Source organism: Bos indicus x Bos taurus, chromosome 10 (genome assembly GCF_003369695.1).
Source record: "Bos indicus x Bos taurus breed Angus x Brahman F1 hybrid chromosome 10, Bos_hybrid_MaternalHap_v2.0, whole genome shotgun sequence".
NCBI classification, from domain to species: domain Eukaryota; kingdom Metazoa; phylum Chordata; class Mammalia; order Artiodactyla; family Bovidae; genus Bos; species Bos indicus x Bos taurus.
Window position 1 is genome coordinate 14,679,828 of NC_040085.1, and position 17,919 is coordinate 14,697,746.

Here is a 17,919-nt window from a genome sequence, read left to right on the forward strand (position 1 = left end):
GCAAACAAGACATTAGTCATTCCCTGGTGAGGCCAGGGGAAAGGAGCAATTGTCTGGATGCCGCACATGAAGACATTTGGGAACATGGTGGTCTGGATGAGTACAACAGAAGGGTCACCAGGGCACTTCACTTTCCATCCCCAAAGCTGCTCATGTATTAAGGTGGCAATAATTTATTGAGCATCTCTTGGGTGCCAGGCACTGTGCCAGGGGTTGGGGCTACACTGGGGACTAAGACACAGCTCCTGCCCCTCAGGGAGGTGTGTGCATATAGAACAAAAATCCCACAGAGATGATCAGAACAAATGCATTGAGATATGACAGGCAAAAAGTATGGATCTATTGAGGAGGCAATGGGCCACAGGAGGAAGGGCTCAATTTGGATGAGTCAGGGGAAGGCATCAGGAAGGGCTTCACAGAGGAAGAGGCTCTTGAGCAGCATCTTGGATGCCAAGCTAGCATTTGTCAGTACACTGATGGGAAACAATTAATTTTAATCATTGATCTTCTCTCGCTACAGGCACTTCTGCTCACCTGCAGGCCACTCTACTATTGAGATTTCAGACTACTGATGGTGCCCCCGGGATGACATATCACCATTTAATTCCACCATTAGTGAGCCTGCCTGTACATAAGCACACACGCGCACACACACATAGCATACTGCTCCCAATCTCCTCCTGGGACACCAGGACCTCCCCAGTCCCACTGTACCTCCGCAAAGCCCAACACACATTGATGCTGCTTTCTGCCACCTTGGCCTCTTCTGCAGCCAGCTTTCAGCCCAGACCCTGCAAATGACACCCCTCTGCCTGGGGGCTTCTGCGTCCCCTCCCACCCAGCAGCTCTCAGCAGTCTTTCCTGCCTCTTCCCTTAGAGCTCTAGCCCCATCTCTGGGGGGATGGTCCCCACTTTTCCACTGTGGGGGCTTGAGGGAAGGGGAGCAGCTGGTGGGGAATGGGAGCAGAGAATGAGGAAGGCAACAGAGACTCAGGCAGGCAGTGATTTTGTTTTTTTATTCTATACAAGTGGAGAGAGAGCCCCTGGGGATAGAGAGACAGATCTGCCCTCCCAGGAGAGGAGATCTGCAAAGCAAGCAGAGCCTCCCTCTCTCCAGGCTGCTCCCTGACTTCTGGTCCCCCATGCCTCATCCTGCACCCCTGGGACAGGGGCTGGCAGAGGGGCTTGGGGGTGTGGGGGCGGGTGGGGGTCGGAGTCCTTGTGAGGCACATGTCGAGAGGAGGGCTGGGGAGGGTGCCGTAGCGACTGTCAGTCTGTTCCCGGCTCGCTGGTTCCTGCTGGGAAAATCCAGGGAACCCTGTCTCCCCAGCAAGGAGAGCCAGCCGCCCCGTGCGGGGGCACTGCATCAGATGGATGGGTGGGCAGGGGGACCACCCTCTCACCGCCCCTCTGGCACCTGTGGGGTCAGGGGGCTGTCTTCTGTCAGGTTCCAGCTTGTCACAGGATTGCGCCCGCCGTGTCCGCTTAGGCTTCAGGGGGGCAGTCCGGCGACCTGGATCTGGGGGCCCTGCAATGACAGTCAAGGCAGGCCTAGCATGTGAGTGGGGCTCCCGGGCTGGGCGCTCAACCAGGCCGTGGCTCCTGGTTGTCTGCCACTCATCCTGTGCCCAGGAAGAGACCCGAGGGGAGGGGCAGCGAGGCCCCAGAGGTGCCCCAGCCCCTCTAGCAGGTGGCGCACCTTGGATCTCAGGCTCCTCTTGGTCTTGCTGTGAGCCCAGCTGCAGCCGGGGTTTGTTCATTCCTGGGGCTGCACCCCCAGTCTCGACCTCCTCCCGGCCCCCTGGCTCCTGTGGGGGCCGGCGGCCCCTGGGCACAGCCACGGGCTTTGGGGGCTTCAGAGTTAATGGAGGGTCCTGCAGCTGGCAAAGAAGGAAGCTGGGTCAGTTAGATTGTCCTTTTGCTTCATCAAAGGTCCCTCCCCACAGCCTTGCTGGCTCTCACCTTAGCATTCCTGGTAGAAACCGTCCTCTCTGGGAAGACAGCCCCCTCCTTTTCCTCCTCTCCATCTTGGGAGGCTGGGCTGGGGCTCTGGCAGCCATGGTTGGGGGCGCTCTCCTCAGCTGGGGGATGGGAAGAGAGGAGAAACTGCAGGAAAAGACATTCTTGCATAGCCCTCCCAGTCCCCTGCCCCTGTAAAGCCCTGGACGCCAGGACTTTCCCCTCCAAGCCCCTCTGCTCCTACATCTCTGCCTTGGATGTCTCCTTCTGCTCTCCAGTTTCCTTAGCCCTTGGTCCCCAGGATCCTCCTGAGCCTGTCACCTCTGCAGGGAGCTCGGGCTGACCCTCTTGAAGAGCAGGGACAGAGCCAGGGTCTGGGGCCTGCTGGGTTCACAGGCATGGTTGCCCATCCAGGGCTGCAGTGCCCCGGGGCCCTGCCAAGGCTGCAGCCTGGCCTTCCTAGGACTCTCTGCCAGTCTGATTTAGGTGGTGAATCTGAAGGAGAGGTGCCTGGCATTCTCATTGCACCCTAGCCCTGCCTTGTGGCTTTATGCACTCCAGACCCAAGGATACGTTACATGGATGGGATTGTCTGTGTGTGTATCTGTGAGGTGCAGGTAAGGAAGACCTGGAGGGTGCTGGCAGTAGGTGTGTGTGGGGGGGACAGGGTGCTCCCCCCGGCCCCCACAACCGTGGTCTCCTAAATGAAAGCTGGAACCCGTCTTCGGGTGTCTTAACTAGCCTGCTTATGGGACAGGATCATCAGGGAAGATGTTCCACATGATGTATTGGCCTTGGAGGATGGGGCAGGTGCCCAGGCATTGCCAAGCCTCAGGCCAGCCTAGCTCTGCAGGGCACCCTCACGCCCTAGCCCTGGGGTGGGAGTGGAGGAGGGAAGGGAGTGTCAACCTCTCCAGGGAGATTTGTCCCTGTCAGTATTGTTGGAGGGTCGCATTCCAGGCCTGTGGGAACTCAGAATGATGCCAAGCTGACTGGTTTTCTGTTAGCGGCTCCCTAAATGAAAGGTGCTCTGAACCCAGCAGAAGGGAGGTGTCATACTATGATCCCCCACTCTTTATTCTGGAAGGTAAGTAACTTGTTTGAGGTCAACACTACAGGTGGTGGCTGAGCCCAATCGAACGCCCAGGGTGTCTGACCCCCAAGGCGGGGGGCTCTTGCCCCTTCTGGTTGGCACCTTTCTGTGTGGGCAGAGGATGGTCTGGTGAGCTCTTTGTGGGGGAGACTGGAATGTTTGAGGTGGACCTGGTTGGTACTGCCCACCATTTCCCCAGCTGAGGTACACAGAGAGGCCTTCTTTATGGAGAGTACCATTCTGCTGATGGCCCCTGCTCTAGAGAATTCCCCACGACCATCCACACAGTTTTGTTCCTGTTGGCTCAGCCTGGCAAAGCACTTTTGTTCCGTGGGGCCTTTCTTTTGGATGTAGTTTTGTAAATACCCTGAAGCATCTTCACAATGTTGATATTGCACTGCCCCGCCTTGACTGGCTTGTCTGTCTGGACACACTCGGGCCTTCAGAGCTGCTGCCAGGAAAGAGGCTTTCCATACCTATGTGCCACGTGGCCTCTGCTCGGCGCATGGCACTGAAGCTCGGCTTGGTGCTTTGGGCGGGTGGCGGGGGCTTCCAGGCTCCAGGCCCTGGAGTGGAAGGAGAGGGTGGGAAAGGGAGAGGGGGGAAATGCATGTTGGGTTGGGCTGAGAGAGGGGTCAAAGGAAGGAAGTGAGGGCGCCCATTCTTACCTGCGTCATCTGAAGAACGCCGTTTCTGCCAAGCCTGGACGCTGCCCTCCAGGTCTGGGCCTGTGCCCTGAAAGGACAGCTGAGTCAGGCCATAAAAAAGTCTCTTCTGTGTGGGGACTGCGGTTAGCAAGGGGCTTCTGCTCTAGCATCTCATGTTATTGGTCTCTAGACACTCAGACTCTTTTCCTCAAAGAATGATACCCATACCACCCCTCGGGGACATAACAAATGGTTTACGTGAATGAATATACTGTTATTTTAATATGTGTTTATTTTATGTGTCGTAGAAAAAACATGACTAGTACAAGCCTGTGATTTTAAAAGATGATAATGCTTAGGTCCAGACTGAGTTTAAAAAGGTGAGTTGATTTCAATAAAAATATTATGTAAATGGTATGTGGTATAAGGTTAAAGCAGTCATAAAGCTGGTGATCAAGTCACTAAAATTTGGGAAGCCGCTCTAGAGGTTAAGTATTTTGGGGGCCACACACTCTACAAGGAAACAGAGGCTCTGGAAGGTTAAGTGACTTGTCCAGGGTTCTGCACCAAGTGTAGGGGCAGAGCCACAGCACACACCTTCCTCTCCAAAGCACTGCTCTCCACTGACCTATGAACCACAGGCCCATGGGGACGAGAGGGGGTAGGCCCATGGGGAGGGGAGGGTGGTAAGCAGGAACCTGCAGGACCCCCAGTTTGCCACTCTGGGCTCCCCTCACCTCTCGTTTCCCATCGAAGCTCCAACCCTTGGCTCTTCCCAACCCAGGAAGGGCGACGCCGTGGACCCTCGGCTGCTGTGCTGCCCCGGGGGCCTGGCCTCCCTCCCCAGGCTCTGCCCCCTCAGTGCCCTGGAACAAGGTTACAGATTTAGAAGCAGTTTCTTACGGAGAAGGGGCTCCATACCTCTCCAAGTCCCCTGTCTGGAAGCCCTACCCAGGCCCTCTGAGGAGTCCTTCCACTGCCCTCATTTGCATGCTGGGAGTCTGGGTCACTAGGCTTAGCCCAAGGAGCCAAGGACTGGAGACCTAGGATGACAAAGTTCTCCTGATTCCTGAGTTCTAGCATCCTGCCACTAATTGCCTGGGGTGATGGGTTGTGTGGGAACCAGGACTCAGAGCCCCTGCCTCACTTACCGTCTTCCTGCGGAAGGAAGGCCCCCGGCTCCCGCCAAAGGTGGGGAGGAGGCTGCTTTCCTCCTCAGGGCTCCAGCAGGGGGAGGAGTTATTGCCAAGGCTGGGGGGATCCGGGCTCGGGGGGCTCTCCTGAGTTGGGGGTGGGGGTGGGGGAGGAGGGAGGAGGAGCCCGGTGGTGGGGGAGCCTGGCCCCCTGTCCCCCTTGAAGCTCCGGGGCCGGCGAAAGTGAAACAGGCCTCGGCGCCTTTTCTTCTGCAGTGGAGGCAGTGGCGGTTCGGACAGGCCTGGACGCAGGGTCCTCAGAGTCCGGGGGTAGCTGGGCAAGGTCGGGGAGAGTTAGTGACTAAGTCGTGGGGAGAGCCCAGTGCCAGATGCTGAGGCCGTTCGTGGTTCTCAGAATCCCCCACTCTCTCTCATCTAGTGTTCCCTGCTGCTCCGTAACTCTGTCTACATATTCCCAGGGGATGGTGTCCTCAACTTTCCTGTTGTAACCCTCCAGCAGTCTCTTCCCTCCCAGGGACGCCTTCCCCTCCTCCTCTCAGCCTCTCCAAGTGACCCAGTTCCTTCTGGAGAGAGGCTGCGGCATCTGTGCAGGACAGTGACAGCATGTCCCCTCCAGGCCTGGTGCCACTGTCATCCCATCCCAGGGCCTGCTACCCAACCCCCAACTCCTGCAATCCCACTCTGGTGGTTCATTCCAGCCCCATTCCTTCCAGCTGTCCTGAGGAGATTCAGACAATATGGGAACTAAGGGCTGGGAGGGGAAGAAAGAATGTGGGGGGAAATGTCCCAGAGAGACTGCCACTGGAGAAACCTCCCTGGGAGGTGGGTGGACACAGGAGCTTTCCTAGGGCCTCGGGGCCTGCTGAAACTGGGGGTGTGCCTGGATGCCCCACCTGGAGCTTTCATCCATGACTCTTCTGCTGAAGAAGTCCTCCAGCCCCTCATCCAGGCGGGTGGCCATTCCGTTCTCCTGACGGGTCCCAGGTACTGGCGCCTGCTGGGAGGAAAGTCCTGTAGGATATATTATCTGGGTGAGGAAGCCCTCCTCCCCTCTATTCAAGGCCAGCCCCCTGGGACTTGACCTTGCCTCCTCCTGACCCCATGCAAACACAGACTTCAGGCTACATGGGTATCTCAAGCTTGGCAGCTCTTGACTCTCACCAAAATGAGAACTGCCACTGTCCAGCAGGCAGATTTCCTATCTGTGACCAGGTCTAGCTCCATCCAATCTGGATGCTCCCTCTTCTGTTCCATGGCCTGCCTGGGCCCCCACCCGATCCCACAAGGCTAGGACCTCTGGCATTGGTGTCCTAGAGCTAGAGTCCCTGGCTCTGGCATTGCTAAGTGAAGCTGGTCCTCTGGTGAGGCCTTAGGGACTCACACTGGGCCGACCAGGTCCTGGAGGGGTGGTCCTGGGGGGCCGGGGCCGCCCTTGTGTTTGATGCCTTAGTTTATAGCCATGAGTGGGCAGCTCGGATAGACCCTCCCAGGAACCACTAGCTGCCGGCTGGCTGCTCCCGAGTCCTGAGAACCAGCCAGGGGGGATTCCCAGGCTCCCCAGCTGACTTTCCATGTCCTGAGGGCTCCCACCTGTGGGGACAGCAGCATTAGAGGGACTAGCAGGAGGGATGGGGAGAGAGCAGGTTGGAGAGGCAGAGATAAAAGAAACAGAATCAGTGCCATCAGCTCGGAGGCTGGAAGACTCACTAATGAAGGCAGACACTGGCCGGATCTTGCGGCAGCGTTTCTGCTTTTTGATGGCCATGGTGTCCTGCAGAGAGGGAGGCGAATGATGGGGCCAGGTGGCAAGTCCCAGGAGACTCACCTGGAGCCTCCCATTCCTCATGAAGTCTTCTCTTTAGGGTCCATCGTGCCTCCCCGTCCTCAGGCAGCCGAGGCAATGGGACAAGGGAAGAGGCTGGGTGGGATCCGGGTGAGGGGATGAGACCCAGTGTGGGGCAGAGGGTGGAGTCCAGGGACGTAGAAAGGGACGGTGGTTTGCAGGTTCGGAGGCAGGACCAAGGTTAAGGAGGGGAGTGGGGGTGCTCACGATGTTGGTTCCAAGCTCATCATCTGTGGTCTCCTCGTGGTCGTGGTTCCGGCCTCGGCCTCGGGAGGACAGATCCTGCCCTTGGCCTGGCCCCCCTGGTGGATCTGACAATGTTCTTAGCTGGGCCAGGTGTCGGGCCTAGGGAAGGACAGGTGTGAACAAGGAAGATCAAGATCCCAAGGAGGTTGCCCGCCTCCCAGGATCTTGATGGGGAGGGTTGGGGGGGCAGGTGGGTTGATGTGAGATGGGGTAGAGGGCCTCCCTGGACCTGGTGGAGGCTCAGAAGTCTTACCAGGCTCTTGTGGGAGTGGTATAGCTCCTGCAGGATCTCGTCTACTATGGAGTTGGTCAAGTAGGTGACTACTGAGAGCTTCACTTCACTGTGGGCACAGGGAGAGGTACTCAGCTCCCCCTTCCCCACCTTGGCGTCTCTGCCCCAGCCTTTCCCAGATGCCTGAGAGAGTGGGCCAGCTGCCCTGGCTGCCCATGGAAAACACAGCTGCTGTACAAGGTACCCTGGGTCTACCACTCAGCTCCACCCACAGCCCTTCCAGCCTAGGGGTGTGTGGATGAGGAGGGTGGACGAGAAGGAACCGAGGGGAAAGAGGAGCACAGGGGCTCTGGGTCAGGTCCCTGGAGCTCCAGGGCAACAGACAGAGGTAAGTTGAGTTGCTGAGTGAATTCTGCTGGCCTTAGCTGGCATCACTGACTCAATGGACACGAGTTTGAGCAAACTCCAGGAGATAGTGAAGGACAGGGATGCTCGGAGTGCTGCAGTCCATGGGGTTGCAAAGAGTTGGACACAACTGAGTGACTGAACAGCATCAACAACTGCTGTAAAAGCAGGAACCAGTATTTCTTGAGCTTGCCTATTTCATGGGTTTGTGTTATAATTTTCCTTTGTTTCCTTGTCTTGAGAGGTGGTACCCAGACTGGAATGAAAGAGTGCTCTAGGGGCCACGAAAATGTGGGGGGATAAGCAGTGCAGTCCATGTACCCGTATTCTTTGTCCCTACCTCTGAGGAGGCTGTGCTCTGTTTCTAGAGGTCACTTCCTGGGGTCTGTGTGCGGCTGTGTGTATGTGTACACCTGTATGCACTGTCTGGACTCCTAAACCCCAGCTCAGCATTTACACTTCTAGGGCAAAGACCAGTCAGACCCTAAATAGCAAGGTTGCAGTTGGTTAAAGATTCATCTCTTATAATGGAGATTGTCATTCATTATTCATTGCTGATAGCTGGGCCCCGGAGTCCCTAAGTGCTCAAGGCCAAGTCCAGCCCGTCCCAGCCCCGCCCCTGCCTCTCACTCCAGCTTGTTCTGAATATCCTGTCCCGCCTGCTCCAGTAGCGCCCCGCGGATGAAGTTCCGGGGCACGGTGACACGCTCGGCCACATTGCTCAGCATCTTGTTGTGCCCTTCGGCCACCCGCATGGCCACGGGGCATAATTCCTGCGTCAGGCTGACCATGGACTCCAGGATCACCTAGTGTGGGACGAAAGGAGGCCAGAGCCCCAAGGAGGTCAGGGCTGGCCCCACAATGGAAGAGACTGCAGCATGTCTAGCTCATCAAGGTCACAGGGCAGGTTAGCAGCAGAGCCTTGGACACTCAGGCCTCCCCACATCCTGGTCAGTGTTCCTGCCATCCTACCACATGGACACATGGACAAGGGAGAGTCAGTCTAAGGATCAGAGTCCAGAGGGAGAAGTCAGAGTTCAGGGGCTAAGGCTGAAAGGAGCAACAAACATCCAAGCCCAGTTTTCTGACAATGCCTTGGGGCAGCGGGCATGTAGGTGGTCTTCTGCACTTCCTTCTTGCCCACAGTAATCCCCCTGTGCTGACCTCTGCCCTCGGCTAAGGGCCTTGGTCAGCACTGGGCTCCTCCCCCCGGGACTTGCCTGAAGCTCCTTGTCCACAGCCTTGGACACCTCACTGGCCACTGACTCCAGCCTCTGCCGCACAGGCCCGTCGTTGGCCAGCATGTGGCCCAGCTCGTAGAGGCTGGGAAACAGCTGGAGAAGGAACAGGGTCTGATCAGAAAGCCAGAATTGGGCCTCACTGGGTCCCTGGGGGGCCCTGGGCTAGGAAGGTAGATGCACGGGGCAGGGGGTGGATGCTCCTGGGTTGGCACGTGGCCTTCCTGTGCTCTCTAGACTGTCGGGGGAGGGCGGGGCTGCAGAATGCTCACCGCCCGGGAGTTCTTGGCATCCTTGATGAGATCCCGGGCGTAGAGCAGCTCGTCTTGCACAGGCTCCAGGGGGCACAGCCTCAGGGCCCGGACCTCCTCCTGCACCCGTCCGCACAGTCGCTGCAGCATCTGCAGCACAGTGGCAGGAGTGTCAGGGGGGACCCCCGCCTCTTCACCTTCCCAGATGGGCCCTGGGTGCCCCATTTCTGGGCTCCCTTGGACCATGTCGCTGGTGCTGCCACTGACAGGGCAAGGGTGACGTCTACCGATGGCCTGTCCCTTCCTCTTCTTGGGAGGCCATTCTTTTTTTTTTTTTAATTTTATTTTATTTTTAAACTTTACAATATTGTATTAGTTTTGCCAAATATCGACACAGGTATACCTGTGTTCCCCATCCTGAACCCTCCTCCCTCCTCCCTCCCCATACCCTCCCTCTTGGGAGGCCATTCTTGAACGCTCAGCAGAGCTCCCACAGTCCTGGGACCCCTTGTCCGAGACCCCTGCTGTTTGCCCACATGTTCTCTCATGTTTGGGGCCCACGTTCTGCATGTCCATTCTGTTTGCTCTCTCACACGCTCAGTCCAGCTGTAGGCACCTCAGGATGCCTCTCTCCCGACCCCTCCCCACCCCGCCCTGCACTCCAACACATCGCCCCTGTGCTCCCCGCATGCCCACGTGCGCCCCCATGTCCCGGAGGGAAACGTTTACTTGCTCGGCGCTGCTGGTCACCAGGCCCTGCTGCAGCCTGAAGGCCTGCTCCTGGGGGCATGTCTGGGAGTGATTGTTCCTCACCAGGCACCACTGGATCTAGAGATGATGGGTGGGTGGGGTCAGGACCGGGGCGGGCGGGCTGGCCCCTGCCCCCGGGGATCCACCCCGCTCAGGCCACCACCTTCTGCCAGACGTCCTCGGTGCGCTCGGGGGCGCTGCGGTAGGCTTGGGAGATGTCGCTCACTGGGAAGGACATGAAGCGCAGTGTGTGGTTGCTGTGGGACAGAGCGGCACAGCTGGGTGGGGAGGAGGTGGCAGGGCAGGCTCCTGCTGCCCACACCCACCTCTTGCTGACCACGTCCCTCCACGGTCCTCCTTAACGTTTCTATGCTATTAGGTCAGATGCACTGGATTGGGGCTTGTGAAGTTCAGGCTGGATCCAGGTACAGGGAGGCTGGGGGCTTGGTTAGGGCAGGGCCCTAGCCTACTCACCTCTCCAGGGCCCTCGCAATGTCCAGAAAGCCCAGGGCGGATGTATTGTTCCGATCCCAGAGGATAGTTCTGGGGAAAGGGTGGGCATCAGCTTGTTACCCCTCCTACTGGGCCTCTCTTAGGGAGCAGGGACAGCCCCACCGGGAGCCCTCCCACCTTTCCTAGTTAATGAGGCTGACTCAGAGATAGTCCTGGGACTAAGGGTCTCCTGGAAACTGGGGTATAAGCAGTGAGGCAGCAGGGAGGGCAGGTATGTGTGTTTGGGGGAGGGCTGGGGCTCCAGGTGAGAGGGTCGAGGCGTGGGCCCCACCTGAGGGAGGAGTTTATCTGCAGGGCCTTAGACAGCATCTTGGCCCCGATGTCCTCCATGCCATTGCCGCTCAAATCCACCTTTGCCAGGCAGGTGTTGCTGCCCAGGGCATTGATGAGGATGCTGGTGCGAAGCTTCAGCCGGGAGTCTGCCACCGACAGTGACTGCAGGGACTGTGTTGGCAAGTGGGGGGTTGGACCCAGTCCCTGCAGCCCCCATCACTGCAGGTCCCCTCCCAGGCCCCGGCACTCACACAGTCCTCTTCCTGGATCAGCTGTACCAGCTTGTGGAGGATCTCCTCCAGGGTCCTGCAGGGAGTTGGGACTCAGAGTAGGAGGAGAGGGGGCTGGGGTCATGCTACTGGAGCAGCAGAAAGGTGGTCAGGGGTGATACAGTGAGCCAAAAGGATAAGCTGATGATGGAGTGGGGGTCTGTGGGTATAGGGAGGGGGGCCTCACTTGGCCTTGACGTTGAAGTTCTTTCCCAGGAACAGGTGCTTGAGAGACTTGTTCTTCCCAAGTGCAGGCACCAGTGTCAGGAGGTCTGAGTCGAACCCTGGCCGGCAGATGGAGAAGCCTGGACTTGAGGCCTGAGTCTCACAAGAGTCATCTGAGGGTTTCTCCCCCAGGCTCCAGGCCCCTGTCCCCACCTGGCCCCCAGGAAGGGAGGGGCCCCCACTCACCATTGTCTGACAGATCCAGGCTGCCCACACAGGTGACAGCCCCCAGCTGCTCCTGCAAAGCCTGGGCTCCAGCTGAGCGGAGCTGTAGGGACACAGTGGGGGTGAGGCAGGAGGCAGGGGTTGGGGTGGAAGATAGGGCCCCTCTAATGCTCAGAGATAAGAGGAGTCACACCAGGATTCAAGGTCAAATCGGGTCTCGAGTGTGAAATCAGGAGGCCCCTTCTCCACACCAGATCCTTCCCCAGGGCTCTCTTCCCTTCCTTCTGCCAGAAAAATCTCTGGGCCGCTGCTCTGGAGACAGCCTGTTCCTGCCATCTGCTGGGAAAGCCTGGTATTTCCCATCCCCAAGCGGTCAGGGAGGGGATACCGGAGACTGGAAATGACCTCTAGAAAGAGTGGAGGTGTGGTCAGGTTGTGGGGCTGCAGAGGGGTAGTGCAGAGGCAACATGGAGTCAGAGCTTGACTTAGGTCAGAGAGATGAATGGCAGAGGAAGGAGGGCTCACCTCACAGCTGCTGAGGTCCAGGTGCAGATCGCTGAGGTGACTGTTGAGGGACAGGCCCTGGAGCAGTGCCCTGTGGGAACAAGGTCAGCGGGCCCACCTTTACCCTTCGCCCCTTCTCTCAGGGCTCCCCCTCGGACGCCCCCAACCCTGCACCCACCCGACCTGAGGGCCTCCAGGGGCAGCCTCGTGGCCGACAGGTTGACGTGGCTCAGAGTGTAGGCGCTGCTGAAGAACTGCTTGAAGGCCGGGGGCGCCTCCCGGCCCTTCCTGTGGAGATGTCTGGGGTCAGCAAGGGAGGGGGTGCCCATGGCTTGCCCCTCCACTCCCCACACCCCTGCGCTCCCACCTGTGGGAGCAGCTGTTTCGCGCCAGGTTGAGGTAGGTGAGGTGGGAGCAGCAGCCGTGAAGTAGGGCACCCAGAAGCTGTGGGGGAGACAGGGCGCATCTCAAGGGGCAGCGAAGACTCCCTCCTCTAACCCCACCGAGGTCCTGGCGCTTCACCCTCTGTGGTCAGTCTGTGCAAGGCCCGCTGTGCCTGCCTCACTTAGCCTCTTCAAGCCTCAGTTTCCCCTCTGTGGAAAGTGGGTGTCCTCCCACCTGTCCGGCCCCAGGGGTTTGAGAGGCTCATAGGCAGTGGATGTGTTAAAGCCAGGGCCACCACAGGCTTATAAGGTGGCTGGTTCAAGTTAGGGAAGGAGTCCTTTCCCCCAGGGGGACTCAGCCCTGCGCTGGGGTGCACAGCCAGGGGATGGATCCAGGCTGGCTTTCAGGCACAGCTATAGCACAACCTTGGGCAGCGCACAAAGTGCCACACAGGGGTGAGCTTTGGGGTCGCTTTGGAATTTTGCTGAACCTGAAGCCGTCCTACCAGCTTGACCCACCTCTGTACTCAAAGAGAGTACAGAGACCAGAGAGTACAAGGTGAGGCAGAGACCCACCCTGGCCTCCCCAAGTCCCTGCAGGCTGGCTCCCCCATCACCAACCCCTCACCGAGTCGATGGTGCAGTCGGTCCCCGCCAGGTCCAGGTGTACCAGGGCATTGGGCTGGGCCAGGAAACTGTAGAGGGCCTGGGAAGGAAGGACAGAGGGGGCTACAGGGGGAGGGGTGACAGAGCCCCTCCCCTCCCCAGGGCTAAAGGGCAGAGACTCCAGGCCCTGAGTGTATTTCTGCAGGGACTTGAGGCGCTGTTCGTGGACTCACGTTGGCCTCGTCGGTGGCGAGCAGCCCAGGGTTCTTGCTCAGGTCCAGGTACCGGAGAGAGCTGGCAAAGGCCGGGTTGGCCCCAAAGGTCTGGCCCAGCGCCTGGAGCCCTGAGCACAGCGGGCACTGGGCTGGGTTGGCCCCCATCCCCACCTCTCCCCCTTGCATGCAATTCTTCCCCACTCCCCAGCTGTGCTCCTGCCCCTTCTGCGATCCTTGGGATACCATGTGCATGGGTGGGGCCTCTGGGACTTGATACCCAGGTAGTACGGCGAGGGGGGGGGGAGGGGTCAGGGGCCAGAGGTCAGGGGTCCCGGGGCAAGTACCTCTAGGGGAGATGGCAGTCTTGGCCAGGCACAGTTTGGTGAGGCCAGTGGGGAAGCAGAGGAGCTGCTGGCTCAGACTGAGGAAACCTGGGGAGTGGAGAGAGAAAAGGGCCTCCCTGAGAGATAGGCAGTGGGGGCAGGCAGTGCAGAGTCAGACAGGGGGCTTGAGTGGAATGTGGGCCTGGGGTCTAGGATGGAGGTACTGGGATAGGGGCTGGCATCAGGTTGGAGAGCCCCTGTTCAGCCCTGGGTTGGGCTCTGGGCTGGGCTGGGGGGGTCTGCATTGTGGTGGGGGGCAGGATTCAGGGCTGGGGCTCACCCTTGTCCTCGATGGGGTTGTGGGACAGAGTGAGGGCATGCAGCACACAGCTCCCGTTCTCCCCAAACACCCCGGCCAGCTTCTGGACAAAGTCCCTTCAGGGAAGGGGAGGAAGGATGTGTTTGTCCCAGGCTCTGGGCTTCCCCTCCTCCTCCATCTGCCTGCCTGGCTGGGGCTGCAATGGTCAGAGGTCCCCACAGGTGAGGAGCAGCTCGGGGCCTGCAGGGAGCCTGCTGTCACTCAGGAGTACCTGGGAAGTGGTGCTGAGACAAAGCCCGGCTGCGGGTCCTTGAGACAGGAGCAGAGTAGTCTGCTCTGCGGCTGACGGCAGGAGGGGATGGGGCTCGGAGATACTGGGGAAGGCCGTGGAGCTGGGGGTCGGGAGGCTTAGGTGGGACTTGCTGTGTGCCCTCTTTGGGCCTCAGTCTCCTCTTCTGTAAAGTGAGGAGCTGGATGAGATGGTTCTACATCACGAGGCCTACATCATGCCCTGAGGTTCTGGGACCCTAAGACTACATCAAGGAGCACCACTACCCAAGGAGGAGGCTGGCCTCACGTCTTAAGCCCAGCGTTGTCCAGCACCAGCTCTTCAAGGCTCCCCGACTTGCTCAGGGTGTGTAGCACCTGTTCTAGCACTTCAGAGCCCTGGGGACAGAGGGGGTCGTGTGGTCAGGAGCCAGAGAGGGCACTACTCTCCCGTCCCCCATTCCTCCTAGACCCTACCAGCCGCAGGTCTTTGCAGTAGAGTTTGGTGAACCATTGGTTGTAGGCCAGGGCTGCCACCATTAGGGCCAAGTCTCTGTGGGAAGATTGATGGGGGCAGGAAAGTGGTGAGCAGGTGACCGGGGCAGGAAAGAAGAGACTAAGGATGGGGTGGTTGGAAGCCTAGATGGGTGGAGGGCAGTGGGTGTGGGGGCTGGGAGACAGAGCCCAGGCTTGGTTGGGCCAGAAGGGAGAGGCTAGAAGGGCCAGGGCTGGGCTGAGGCTGGAATGTGGGGTTAAGTCTCTATCCCGTCTACTTACCGGCTCTCCAAGTGGCTGAAATCCAAAAGATTGAACTCTCGGTTATCCTCGGCATGATAGATGGTGTCCACATCCTTGGAGAGGTGGAACTGGCTCGCATCTGCTCCCCTCCTCCGTGGCCCCTCCCTCCAGGTCCCACCTGCCCGCCTGCCAGGTCCCTACCCAAACGCACCCATTGCACCTCTTCACGGCAGTGCAGCCCGTTGTAGTCGCACAGGGCAGCGTAGGTCTCAGAGAAGCCACCTGTGGGGCAGGAGATGGGCTGGCTCCTTAAAGGCTAAGGGGGTGGGGAGGAGACTTGGAGCATTCAAGGAAAGGTCAAGGTCATTTTATGTGCCAGTGTCTTGGGTTCCTGCAGCATCATGAACCTCCGAGGTCTGGGAGCTGTGGAGCCTCAAGCCCTATACACAGAGGACTCTGAGCAAGGGGCAGGGTGGTGTAGGCCCCCTTTCCCTCGAGCCTGCCCCTGCTCACCGCAGACACTGTGGGTGGTGGATGTGGAAGTCTCAGAGTTGGGGGACGTGTCTCGGGGCCCGTCCGGGGTGTCTGCATTTCCACGCCGGATTAGACTCCTGGAAAAACAACAAATCCATCCCAAGATGGGTGGAAAGCGGCTCTCAATTCTTCCTCTGTTACAGATTCTGGATCCCTAGGAAAAGCAGGACTGGGGACATGAGAGCTCTTCTCCTTGGTGTCACGGGGTCCCAGGACCAGGGGAAGGAGGGAGGGGGGAGGGGGCTTCTTTATTGTCTGACCCCTGAGAGACTCCTCCTTTGCCACTCACCCAGGGCCAGGGCAGACCTTGGAGAGGGCAGAGCTCACATGTCGTGTCACCTGGTCCACACTCTCAGCTGATGGCAGCCGCATGCTCACCATGCCACGCTCCGTCTCCACTAGGATCTGGGGGAGAGGGAGCGGCAGGGACTCAGACACAGGTTCCCTCCTCCTGCTGGCCCAGGAGCGGAGCCCACGCTCCAGTGCTCACCTGGTTCTGACTGAGCGTGTTGAAGGCACGGATCTCTAGGACATTGAAGGAGCTCTCCACCTGAGGGGTGGGGGCATGGGAATGTGCAGCTCCTGGTCAGGGCCTGGCTGCTGGGCTCAGAGGAGGGCACCCTGGGTGTTCTCCCACTCATCAGCCCAACTCACCTTGGCTGGGACTTTAAGGGGGAAGAGGTGGAGACGCCAGGAGGTCAGGGCCTTCAGAGAGGGGAAAAATAGAGCATCAGCAGCAAACGGTAGTTTCCTGGGCTCTAGTCCCCCTGCGCTCTGTCAGCGCCCTCAGTCCGTGTGCACTCCCTGCCAACTGGCCTTCTGCTCTGAAAGTCCCTGCTTCTCTCTTATGCCCTGCCCCAGGTTCCTGGACATCCAGCCAGTCCAGCCTCCCCCTCCCACAGGCTATGTCTTTTCAGCACTCCTCCACCTGTCTTCTTTGCCCCCCAGGTTCCTTGCCCTTACCAGCCCAGGTGCCCTTGATTCCCCCTTCCTTCCCCCAGTCCAGTCCCTTACCAGTACTCGGTCCTCGAACTTCTTGGGCTTTGTCTCCAGCTTCACGCGATGTTGTTGGAGCACAGCCCCTTGGCTCAGGCACCTCCGGATGCTGTCTGCAGGTGGGTAGTAGGCTGCTCAGGGCCCCCCTTACCCTAGCTACCCCCACATACCCAAGGCCCTCCAGGGGCAGGGGCAGAGAGGAGGAGAGAGAATCAGAGAGAGATGAAGAACAGGAATTGAGATCTTTCCTTCTTGGGTAACTTTTTCTATTAGAAAGGCAGGGGTGCTACGGAAAAAACTCTGGCTTCTGCTGTCCCTGAGTTGAGGGACAGTAGTTGCGTGGCACTCTGGGAGAGTGTGAAGGATTTTCCCAACCCGTGCACTCCAGCAGCTGTCAACCCATACAGAGTGAGTCAGTGTGTAGGGGCGTGGGGGTGTCCCACTACATGCTTGATGGTCTGGTGTGGTGTCTGCCTTTTACTATGTGTGTAAAGAAGATGCCAGGGAGCTTGTGTTGAGGATGGGTAAGTGTGAATGAGTATGCAGTACTTGCAGTTGTGAAAGGGGCACAGAGCCAGCCAGTTCTCCTGTGGGTGGGGGGTAGGGAGGTAGGAAGGAGTTAGTGTTTAAATGAGTCCCATATCCATCTGCTGGAGAATCATCCAGATATCCCAGTGTGCGTGCGTGCGTGCCTGTGTGTGTGTGTGTGTGCAGTTTCTGTAAAGATGTGGGTACACACATCTCACAACTGTGCTTGTGTGCCTCTGGAGGTGTGGGAGATGGGCACAGTGTAGCATGCCTCTGAGTATCCTTGAGAGTCCTGGTCTCTGCGTGCGCTAGCCTGTGCTCCCACCTCTTGGGGTCAGGGTTGTGGCTGTGCTGGGGGGTCGGTCTTGGTTTGGAACAGTCTGAGGACCAGGCAAACAGGAGAGGCCTTGAGGTGTGGGTGTGGGGTAGAGAGCAGGGGGCAGGCTGGTATGAGGGTTGTTGTAGGTGAGCTGCAGAGACCCTGCTCCCGGTTTTAGCTCCAGTCCAAGCCCTCTTCCCTGACTCCCGTCTTTGCCCCCACTGCCTGGGCACAGCCCGGCTTCTTGAGGGGCTCTTTGGAGCCAGTTCCGGGGCGGGGCCGGGAGGAGGGAGGGTGTTGAGCCCAGAGGCGGTCAGGACCTGGGGCAGCTCCCATCACCCGGCGGGGCGGGCCTGGCCCCGCCCGGCGGGGGAAAGGGGACTCTCCGGCGGCGAGACTGGATGCTTCGCCTAGGGATGGGCCAGGATAGCTGAGAGTCAGCCCCAGGGAGCGTGAAGGGACTGCACCTGTCACTGAAGATCGGGACGGGAGGCTCTGGGACAGGTAGGTCCTGAAGGGTGAGGCGAGGGGGCAGCGGAGGATGCTCTGGGGACAGCGATGCCCCGAGCTGGGATGCAGGGGCAGGGGGCTGCCCTGGAACCGGGATGCATGAGGGGCGGAGGGACCGGGGTGTACCGCGGAGAGTAACGCACTAGGGCTGGGAGGCTCCCGGACGGAGCGTCCCAGAGACCACCGCAGCCTCGTACCTTGCAGCTCGCGGGTGAGCTCCGCGCTGGACTTGGCCATGGCGGCCGCTGCTGCCGCTGTTGCTGCAGAGGAGCCGCCGTCACCGCCGCCGGGGAGCCGCGGCACATGCTAGACCCGGCTCCGGCAGGGCCCGGGCGCTGAGCGATGCAGCAGCCGCGGAGCCCGCTCCTGTCAGGGGCGGCTGCGCGAGCGCTCCTCCCCCCGCCTCGGAGCGCC

The 17,919-nt window shown here is 59.3% G+C and overlaps 1 protein-coding gene across 10 annotated transcripts; it reads right to left on the bottom strand.

Annotated features, from left to right (window-relative positions):
- Positions 1 to 997: 997 nt before the first annotated feature.
- CARMIL3 (capping protein regulator and myosin 1 linker 3) lies at positions 998 to 17,910 on the bottom strand. 10 transcript variants are annotated; one of them, XM_027553251.1, is made up of 40 exons: positions 17,703 to 17,910; positions 16,167 to 16,261; positions 15,807 to 15,857; positions 15,643 to 15,702; positions 15,442 to 15,557; positions 15,132 to 15,229; positions 14,830 to 14,900; positions 14,658 to 14,731; positions 14,358 to 14,433; positions 14,191 to 14,279; positions 13,635 to 13,729; positions 13,316 to 13,402; positions 12,990 to 13,099; positions 12,779 to 12,856; positions 12,135 to 12,211; positions 11,951 to 12,055; positions 11,789 to 11,858; positions 11,285 to 11,366; positions 11,061 to 11,157; positions 10,856 to 10,910; positions 10,603 to 10,775; positions 10,293 to 10,361; positions 9,982 to 10,075; positions 9,798 to 9,896; positions 9,090 to 9,218; positions 8,800 to 8,913; positions 8,210 to 8,385; positions 7,196 to 7,283; positions 6,904 to 7,041; positions 6,561 to 6,624; positions 6,235 to 6,443; positions 5,747 to 5,850; positions 4,851 to 5,166; positions 4,437 to 4,565; positions 3,721 to 3,787; positions 3,529 to 3,618; positions 1,963 to 2,081; positions 1,700 to 1,880; positions 1,418 to 1,528; positions 998 to 1,295 (listed from the first exon to the last, which is right to left on the bottom strand). In XM_027553251.1, the coding sequence occupies exons 1-40, from the start codon at positions 17,740 to 17,742 to the stop codon at positions 1,270 to 1,272; spliced, it is 4,122 nt and encodes a 1,373-aa protein (XP_027409052.1). In that variant the 5' UTR covers positions 17,743 to 17,910; the 3' UTR covers positions 998 to 1,269. The 10 variants fall into 10 exon arrangements, with proteins under 10 accessions (XP_027409052.1, XP_027409055.1, XP_027409054.1 ...); XM_027553254.1 differs by having other exon boundaries at positions 998 to 1,298; positions 1,700 to 1,874; positions 5,747 to 5,847; positions 17,703 to 17,868; XM_027553253.1 differs by having other exon boundaries at positions 5,747 to 5,847; positions 17,703 to 17,868.
- Between the last annotated feature and the right edge of the window lie 9 nt (positions 17,911 to 17,919).